General features: G+C 32.4%; 1 protein-coding gene across 1 annotated transcript; it reads left to right on the plus strand.

Annotated features, from left to right (window-relative positions):
• Nucleotides 1–5: 5 nt before the first annotated feature.
• LOC134711084 (uncharacterized) lies at nt 6–3425 on the plus strand. The gene has a single exon (XM_063571517.1). The coding sequence runs from the start codon at nt 6–8 to the stop codon at nt 3423–3425; it is 3420 nt and encodes a 1139-aa protein (XP_063427587.1).
• Nucleotides 3426–11237: the final 7812 nt, after the last annotated feature.

The following is an 11237-nucleotide window of genomic DNA, read 5'->3' on the forward strand; positions in this document are numbered from 1 at the left end:
TCAAAATGGAAGATGGAAGATATCAAGTAGCCTGGCCATGGAAAGAAAAATTACCGGAACTTCATGAAAATAGGGAACTTGCATACGGAAGACTAAAGTCACTTTTTCAGAAAATGAAGAACAATCCTGACCTATTAAACAAGTATGATGAGATTATTAAAGACCAGTGCAAAAAGGGCATCATAGAAAAAGTGTCTAACCAATGTAGTAAGGATACCGGAATCAAACATTACATACCACATCATGCTGTAGTTGACCCAACCAAACCTACAACTAAAGTAAGGATAGTTTATGATGCATCTGCCAAATCAAAACCTGAGAATAAAAGTTTGAATGATTGCCTGCACAGAGGACCAGTAATGTTACAAGATTTATGTGGACTCTTGTTGCGTTTTCGAATGAACAAAATTGCAGTAGTTGCTGATATTGAAAAGGCATTTCTCCAAATTGAACTACAAAAAAATGACAGAGATGCAACCAGATTTTTTTGGCTAAGAAACATTAATCATCCAACTGTAGAAAATAATGTACAAGTTTACAGATTTTGCAGAGTGCCATTTGGAGTTATATCAAGTCCTTTCCTACTTGCAGCAACTTTGGACTATCACCTTGACACATACAAAAATGCAACAGCAGCAAATATTAGAGAAAACATTTATGTGGATAATGTTATTACTGGAGTAGATTCGACAGAGAATGCAGTTACATTATATAAAGAGGCAAAACAAATATTCAGTGATGCATCAATGAACTTAAGAGAATGGGCATCAAATTCACAGCAATTTTTAAAATGCATTCCCAAGGAAGACCAGGCGAATAGAGAAACATTAAAGGTTCTTGGATTAACTTGGACAATAAAAGATGATACATTGACGGTGAACAGTGCAAGAAATGATAACATGTTTCCAATCACCAAAAGAGAAGTATTACAGAGAGTGGCTTCTGTGTTTGATCCACTTGGATTTTTTACACCAGTGACTTTAAGAACCAAGCTTTTCCTCCAAATGTTGTGGAACAAGAAAATGGAATGGGATGAACAACTGACAGAGGAAGATATTCAGCAATGGAAAGAAATCTCTTTTGATTTAGATGAGATTCAGGAATATCATATTCCTAGAGCTATTGGGCTACCAGGTACAGTTACATTCAGATTACTATGCTTTTGCGATGCTTCAACCAAAGCATATGCTTCTGCTGTTTATCTACATCAACTCAGGGAAGACAACTTATGTACAATTGATTTACTGTTTTCCAAGACACGCCTGGTACCAAATAAGAAAATAACTTTACCACGACTTGAGTTATTAGCAGTTGTCATTGGTGTCCGTTGCATTGACTTTGTTAACAAGCAATTAAAACTTCCTATCTGTGAGACGATTTTGTGGACAGATTCTCAATGTGTTTTACACTGGATAGGATCGAAAAAACCTCTAGCAACATTTGTTGATAATAGAATAAAGGAGATTAGGCAGCAGCAAGACATTCAATTTCAGTACGTCTATACGAAGGAAAATCCAGCTGATATTGCAAGCAGAGGCACAACAGTATCACTGTTAAAAGAAAACAGCCAATGGTGGCATGGTCCCTCTTGGTTAACAAAACACAAAACTGAGTGGCCTAGTTGGGATCCTCACAATATAAGTGTTGACAATCAAAATTCGATTGAATCAGAATACAAGGTATCTAAAGTATTACATGAAGCAAAATTGCTTGCTGGAGAGGGTCCTGACGGAGAAACAAACAGTGTTGGAAATTCGAAATCTAGTGTTGGGTATCTGTTAGACATTGATTGTGGCAGATTTTCCTCATTTATCCGCTTGATCAGAGTATCAGCTTGGGTATTGAGATTTGTTAAACGGTTAAATAAAGAGACAATATCTGGTCCTCTAACAGCTGCAGAGCTAGAACACGCAAAGTTATTGTGGATAAAATCTGTTCAAAAACAATGTTTTGGTGAAGTGATGATAGCAATTAAAGAAAATAAAAGACACAACTTAGTAAGTCAGTTAGGGCTCATTTTAGACCAGGAAAATGTGATCAGGTGTGTTGGTAGATTAGGAGCTGCTCAACTGTCAGAAGGGGCAAAAACACCAATATTACTTCCAAAGAAAAACAAAGTAACTGAACTGTTAATTGAAAGCATGCACAGAAAAAACTTTCATGTTGGTGTCTCACAAACTTTATCAGCGATGCGTCAAACATACTGGATTCCACAAGGACGTTCAGAAGTAAAAAGAGTTTTGAGAAAATGTACAATCTGCAAACGGTGTGAAGGCGGACCATATAAAATGCCATTAATGCCTCCACTTCCAAAGAAACGAGTAAACGAGTCAGCCCCATTTACATATACAGGAGTAGACTATTTTGGACCAATTTTTGTGAAATCAGACACTGGAAGCAAAAAAGTATGGGTTTGCTTATATACATGTCTAGTGGTTAGAGCCATACATATGGAATTAATGCAAGACATGTCAGCAGAGGAGTTCTTACTAGGCTTTCGAAGGTTCATTGCTCGCTGGGGTAACCCAAAACAAATTATTTCAGATAACGGATCCCAGTTCAAGTTAGCTAGCAATACCTTAGAAGAAGCATGGAATGGTGTAACAGTGAATTCAGATGTGCAAACATACATGGCAAATGAAGGAATTCAGTGGCAATTCATTGTTGAGTTAGCACCTTGGATGGATGGATTTTATGAAAGATTAATTGGTATTGTAAAAAGATGTTTACGGAAAACAATTGGAAAGTTATGTCTAACAAATGAACAATTTAGAACTCTCTTAGCTGAATCTGAAGCAGTGGTGAATTCAAGACCACTGGTATATATTGGAGATGACATAAATTCTAATATTATTCTTACACCAGCACACTTTCTAACTCTGAACCCTAAAACAGGATTTTCAGATCAAAACGAAGAAGATTCTACAGATCCAGAATACTTACCGCAAATCAGTAGTGCTAAAAAATTGCTATTGACATGGAAGAAAGGACAGAAACATCTTAATATTTTTTGGAAAACATGGAGAGATGAGTATCTCCTTAGTCTACGTGAAAGAACTGCCAACAAACTAAGGAGTGGAAGAATTCAGAGCAAAACTCCAGCTAAAGTTGGTGATATAGTGTTAATTAAGGAAAACCTTCCACGAGGAAGTTGGAATATTGGCCGTATATGTCAATTAGTAGTCAGTCGAGATGGACAAATAAGATCTGGAAAAGTTATGCTACCTAATAAAAAGACATTAAACAGAGCTCTGAATATGCTTTATCCTATAGAATGTGAAGAGTTAGATGAGGGCTTAAAAAACTCAGATACGGAAAAGGATACTGAGTTGATAAATGACAAAACTAAAACTACACGAGAGAGAACACAAAGACAAGCAGCCCGAACAGCAATGAAGAAGATACAAGAACAGTTGGAATCATGATAAACTTTCTTTGGCCTCTGGAGTGTTGCGAAAGTACGCAATTATAAAGACATTGGACTTTTATTTTGACATTGTGTATATACAATTACATTGTTATTTTAATTATAGTAAATGAATCATACTAGAATATTCTAGATGGATAGTGAAAGTACTTGTATATATTTATGTTCAAGAAAGCTTTTGGCAATTTCCGGAATTTACCCTGTTACTAAAAATAGATTATTTCCCATTTCTCTAGTTAATTATAGTTTGTTCTAGATTTAGAATGTTCTTATGATTTTAGTATATAAGATAAGGGTTTTTATGGATAATTGTCATTGTAAAAATAGTAGTAACAGAAGTATAGAAGTTTTATCAGTTGAACTAGAAAGAAAAAGACGGATTATTCCAATGTGGTATTTATTAACGTTTACAAACTGTACATACTGTAAATAACTGTTAGTTATTTGATTAAAGATATAAAAGGATTCCGTGTTAGTCTGATTTCGCCACAATTGACGGTTTTAAATAAAGGCAACCGTAGTATTGTTCGTTTCTGTGTGTGTTACATTTTAATGTTGTGTCGTTTGTTTTCTCTTATTTTTGAGATACATGTATTAAGATAAGACGTGGCACGGTACTTGTTTATCCCGAATTCATGTATTTGGTTTAGATGTTATATGTGTTATTCTCGTGGGATTTTGTCTGATGCTTGGTCCGTTTCTGTGTGTGTTGCGTTTCGGTGTTGTGTCGTTGTTCTCCTCTTATATTTAATGCGTTTCCCTCGGTTTTAGTTTGTTACCCCGATTTTGTTTTTTGTCCATGTATTTATGAGTTTTGAACAGCGGTATACTACTGTTGCCTTTATATACCGCTGTTCGAAACTCATAAATCGGTTAAGAACAAAACAAATCCGGGTTACAAACTAAAACACAGGGAAACGAATCAAATGTAAGTGGAGAACAACGACACAACAGAAACACAGCATTGAAATATAATGCAGACAGAAACGAACTATAATATAATAATCGCCATTTTCCTGACTTGGTACAGGACATTTAAAGAAAAAAATGGTGAGTTGAACCTGGTTTTGTGGCATGCCAAACCAACCGCTTTAATGGCAATGTTAAATATACAAATAAATGGGAGAACATAAAGGACAGAGAAACACACAAATAAAGGCTAACAAAAGGCATCAAACTTCAAATCGCTATTCTAGATTACTAAAATTTTGACAGCAATGTAATTTTTTTTCATAAAAAATCATATGGACGGATGAATAAGGAACACGCAGTTTTGAAATTGAATAAAAATACAAACTTTTCTTCCATTTTAACTTATACTCTATTAATTTTTTTAAATAACCAATCGACTGTATCTTTAATTGTATAAATGCCACATATTTTAATTGTTCGATAATCAGTTGCAGTTTGACTATACAGTTCCTGTATGTTTTGTAGCGTGATCATAATACACTTACATTCAGCGAATTCCGAAATATCGCACGAGAATCTGATTTAAACAGATATTTATGGTACAGTGGAAGATATTTTTAGTTAAGGGTAACCACAACTATCATTATTACTTCCTTTTAAAAGGTTTTAGAACTTCATAGTGAAATTCGTAATATAAGAAAATGCCGAATGAATACATACATTGATTTTTTTTATTCATATAGGAGCTATATACATGAAAAATATACATGTTGTTTATCATCTTAACAACATGTTTTATTGTTCTTTCATTTGTCTTTGTTCTATTATTAATATTACTTTTACTGTTGAATGGTTTTATGTGATATCCGTTTGACGTGGCTCGGTACTTATACATCTCGTCAATGTGTTTGTATTGGCTTTAATTTTTTGGTGGTTTGTTTTGTATATGCGACTCTTTGTATTTCTTTTGTTCTTATTACGTGACTCTGTACTGTAAAAGATCCCGTCAGTATTATATTGGTCTATTATATGTCATTATGATATATTTCTATTATGAATTACTATATACGTTGAACCACAAACGTCAAAATCATTTAATCGCGTAGTGGAATAAACTATTTTTGGATTCTCCTAAATTCTACCTATAATTTTTGGACTAGTTTGAATCTCGGTCTATTTCTGTAATTTATTCTTACATACTTTTGATTTTTTAACCCTGTATGCTTACATTGCCTATGTAAAATTTTAAACTGTTTGTATGCACATTGAACGACAACTTTATGTGACGTATACAAATTTTCTGACGTCAGACACTCAAATCAGTCAATGTGTTCGTAGATAGAAGATGTTTTTGTGTTCTGTTAAATTGTTCCTTTTAAAATTGTTATACGATGATGACTGATGTACCCATATTTTGACTATTTTATTAATTGTGACTGTTTATTTAACGCATCATGTAAATATAACGGAATTTGATGAGACTGTTATTAAAGTGAGAGGGTTAGCGCTATAGAACCAGGTTTAATCCACCATTTTCTACATTTGAAAATGCCTGTACCAAGTCAGGAATATGACAGTTCTTGTCCATTCGTTTTTGATCCGTTTTGTTATTTGATTTTGCCATGTGATTATGGACTTTCCGAATTGATTTTCCTCTGAGTTCAGTATTTTTGTGATTTTACTTTTTATTTTTTTATAGTACTACTTGTTAAAAAAATACATATGTTAATTCTGCCTGTTTTCAGTGTACTCATTTATAAAGATTACTAAAACAAAGATATGAATAATTTGAAATGCTGTGATATAGAACAAAATATTTTGTATTATTAAAACTTGAACTGAACCTTTGAACCATAAAACAAATCAATAAACAATTGTGTCTGGTTAAAATTTGTTTCTTACTCTTAACCTTATTAGTTTTTTGTTGTTGTAAAAATTCCCTGATTGTTATGATATTTAATCCGTTTGCCTTGGAACTTATCTATACTTTTAATACGTAAACATATTTTTTGTTTGACTAAATGAATATCCCACAGAGTGATCAAATCAGGGCCTACCATTAGTATTATAAATGTTAATATCATTTTCTGCTCGATCAAAAAACTATGAAAAAAAATATGAGTAATTGAGTTAATGGGCTAAAAAGTTGGTCTTCTTAAAAAATGTTATAAAGATATTGAGTTGAAGTAAGGCAAAAATTATCTCATTTGGTAAATTGTTCAACTGATTATAAGCATCGTACATAGAACTATAGTGTGTTTACCTAAAACCCAAAGCTATATACATCATTTTTTTATTAGAGCGTCACTGATGAGTCCTTTGTGGACGAAACGCGCGTCTGGCGTAGATATATTTTTTTTTATCCTGGTATCTATGATGAGTTCTTTTTAATGATCTCGATCTTGACGGGACTTGACATATAAAATTCTCTGGCGCTATGTAGTGCAGGTGCGTCAATGGAATACTTCTAGTTGAAAGAGACTATTGCGTATGTGTTCATATTAACATTGACTTTGGGCGTGAAACTATACGCGTTTGCGTTAAATCTGTTTTTTGAAGGATCATCATTATCGTTTAAGTATTTGTGTGTAAGGACTTTGCAAATGTGTCATAGCTTGCAGTATAGCTCATATATATACTAGTACTCATCTGGGTCAGTGATTTCTTGGTCCAGATTTATCTCAGACGTTTGATGCAAACGTCTGTTATTTAATTCAATCTAAGTTTTCTGTTTTTGTGAAACGGCCTGATCGAGAGCTCTCATGTCGTTTACTTCTGTTTTTGTTTTGATTTTATCTCGTTGAATTTTACCTTGAGGCTACTTTAAATTCTGCATGATCTGACTTCATCTTTAAATCCATATATTCAAAGGTAAAGGCACCATGAAACGTTGTGAAATCTCAATAAATACGTTATGGTTGAAAATACGGTTAATCTTCGTCATAGCTTTGAAATTCATACAATAACGTTATTCACTACAGCGTTATGGAAACAACGTTACTTTAGTTCAATGTTAGTACTTTGCGTATTTACCGACAATCCATATAATTTATGATATTTTTCAATTAGACAGAGCTTTTGTTTGCACAAAAAGAAATAGTAGACACAAATTGTTATATAAAAACACACACGCAGCCACGCCTCCTATAATACCTATAATACACAATAGGCATGCTAATGGTTAGGAATCTCTGCCATTATCAGAGATTCAATTTAAATGTTATGCTATAGTCTTTAACTTTGATCTATGAAGCATGTATCCTACGCTTTATGTTAGCTTTAGCTATACATATGGTTCATTATTGGACACTTTAATATGTACGTGATTGTGTTTTAATGAAAATAATGAATATAATACTTTTGTAACTTATATCCGCTTATTCTGAAACAAAATATTTGTGTTTATAATTGAGAGAAAGGTAAGAGATATAAATTAATTACTACATATTTAAATGCATTGATGCATTTCTTCGTAAAGTAGGCAACGTTCTTTCTTAAAATCATTGCTTTTAATTCAATCGAAGAGCAGATGGACTTTTCTGCTATGTTTTTTTATACATCTCAAAGTCTTTGGACTGGAACTCGAGAAATCCAAAGCCTTATAAGGTATAGTTGATTAATGAAAACAAAAATGATGCTGAAATAAATTGTTAATTCGGTTAGCAGTATCGTTGTTCTTTTCTCAGCAAGGGTGGTAATTAAAATGATATATAATGAAGTGTTAATAAAACTATTGACTGTCAGTATCCTGTTAATGAATGTATTAAACCAGCTGTCAACATGCGCTATATATATAACTATATAAAATGTTCGCCTCCTACATTGGCGAACCGATTAACTCTAACCATTATTCATGTCATAGAACCCTCTTAACTCAAATATCTCCTAATGTTTTCTAATGTCACGATATCAAGCCAATAGACCTGTTTAATATATGCTAATATATACCGATTATTGTATTTGGTTAAATCAATATTGTAAAAAAGCCTTCCTGTCACAAGTTTGGACTGTACTTGTGAGCGACCGAGTAGTCAAATTATAAAGAGCAGCTGACATTTCTCTATAACTCTTTTTTTTAGTCAGTAATACCAATTTTAACACTATAATGAAGCATAACTTCATATACACTTTCTCAATAAAGACTTAAGTACACATTGAGTAAACCAAGAATAAAGTATACAAATATGAAAACAAATAACTTATGTGTTGGAATCGTACCTCTAGATACCCACCATACCAGAAACGCCCGAACACCGTCTTCTACACTAAACTAAATCAGGTTAAGCTCGTAGCGTCTAGAAATGCATGTCACAACCTGCGTAACTTCAACGTGTGTCATTTATTTAACTACAGATGTAGGTCATATGTCAAATTCATAAACGACGCAGTTAGGTGTTTTCTTACTCCGGCTATGATCCAATATTACCAATGACAAACACATTATAATAAAGACTTATTTAAATTACACTTTGTATCGCTGATGTCTTCGTTAACAACTTTATTTTGGAGTCGGAGCTATTTCATATTTCAGATTTGAATTAAAACGTTCAACAATTAATATTGACGTTGGCAGTGTAGAAATGCACATGACGTTTCCAGGGAGTAATGAAAAGCAACCTTAAATGAAATATGCAATAGATACCGAAAATGTATAATGCAACTGCAACACCTTAGGTTATGATTATAGAAACGACGTTTTAATGGTAATGCGAGAGATTTATTAAGTTAGGTATCATAGGTTTCATCTTATTTTCTAATTTATCGTTTTTATTAATACTGTTATTCTATTGACATTTTGTTTTATCTCAATTATATATTTTGTGGCAAATGAATTCAACTTTTCCGTCGTTTATTCGTTTCTACCAGTCAATGTTATATACTATGTCATATCGATTATTCAAAAGACGTAAGCAAACCAAATAACAGAGCGAGATTTACACTGTTTGTAAAATCCACACCTTCGTTCGCAATGTTTCTAACAACCATCACAGCCACACGTACAGTAGTATAAAATCTTGTTGTTTGATCAACACAACGCCAACTCTATTAACATTTAATAAAACATAATTACATTTTAACAGAACTAAAACGTTAGATAACGTTATAAATTGTTAGAAAGTACCAAATAAATGATGAGAAAACGTAGGACATCTAACTCGTCTCAAATATAGAGAATAAGCTCGAAAGATAACAAACTGAACACCTAAAACTTTGATAATAGGACATCAGTGGTATTTCCTTATACGGGGTGTACAAAGAGCAAGAACAAATAGAGAACTGCCAAAAGTTACCGAGGCATTCACAGAAAGCATACACTGAATATCCCAACCAAACGTGCATACAAAATGCTTTTGTACCACCGGCTGAAGATGAAATACGCAGTAAATGCTTAGACTATCGAGTCTGATCTACCGGAACGCAATCCTAAACGAGGCAATAAAACGACCACATCGCTTAAGATGCATTGCCAAGCTTTCCCATTCAATCTCTAAAACTTTTCAAAGAACAAAGGGAAAGTGTACCAGAGTTCAGTGCCCAGGCTAAATGAGAATACCTACGGATGATATATGTTTGAAACTCGCCAGCAAACGATAGATTATTCAAATACAATATGCATGATAAAAGTTTGTCTCTAATTAGTCTATGCTTAAACATATGCAATGTTACATAATTTTTCATTACATGTTCCTATAGAATGCGATTGTTATATATCTTAAGTTTATGCATTGTGTCTTTCTTGACATATTTGTTTGTTTTTTTAGTGATTAAGAGCGTTACACAGTGTTGATGTTGTACATATATTTTGACACTTTTACCTGTTATGTTCACACATTGTTGTCAAAATAATGAAATTGTATGCGACTGTCATACAAGCGAGAGGTTTAGATAGTTATAAAACCAGGTTAAATCTACCATTTTCTACATAAGTAAGTGAATATACCAAGTCAACACTATGACAGTTGTTATCCATTCGTTTGACATGTTTTAGCTTTTGATTTTGCCTTTTTGAGTAAAAAAAGCTTTCCGATTTGATATGTCCATGGAGTTCAGTATATTTGGTGTTTTAATTTTTCATATGAAAACAAGTGGATCGTTGTCTCATTAGCAGTCATATCACATTTCGTTACTTTTATAAACATGATAGGTTCATTTCAGGGATAAAGGAAATAGAAAATGTAATGACAATTAAGTGTAATACAACACAATTTTATTAAATGTAATGTGTAATGCTTTACAATGTTATTGAATGAAATGCATAATGTATAACAATGGTATTGAATGTAATGTGAAATGCATTACAATGTAATTGAATGTAATGTATAATGTATTACAATGTTATTGAATGAAATGTGTAATGCATTACAATGTTATTGAATGTAATGTGTAATTAAGCATTTTTTTAAATTACATGTTATGGTAATCTAACCAATTGCAACGGGAAAACACGTAATATCAATTAATTGTTAATTGCATGTACTTCTATCGTATTCATGATAAGAAAATCTTTTAATTTTGATTGCAAAATAATATTTTTTTCACATTATTAATATTTAAAGTTACTATTTATGAAAACAAAAATCTGTTGTGTTTAATTAGCAATTAATAACCTTATCAAAAATAATTCATTGACACTGAAATGAGTGAACACTGTTGAATAATATTACTTTAACAGTTCATTCACAATTTTGAATCTTTGGAAACACTTATTTTGTCAAATTAAAATACATGAATGGTTTATGGAACTTCTACTTTTACTATTACATATATTTTATCTAACTAGTAAAATATTGCAAAATTATAGGCATTATACAATTTTGTATACGATTATTTTATAGATTGTGGGAAGCATTGTTTTTAATATTTATTAAGTATACAAAATAAAGGCAACAGTAGTATA

This window comes from Mytilus trossulus, chromosome 3 (assembly GCF_036588685.1).
Source record: "Mytilus trossulus isolate FHL-02 chromosome 3, PNRI_Mtr1.1.1.hap1, whole genome shotgun sequence".
NCBI lineage: Eukaryota > Metazoa > Mollusca > Bivalvia > Mytilida > Mytilidae > Mytilus > Mytilus trossulus.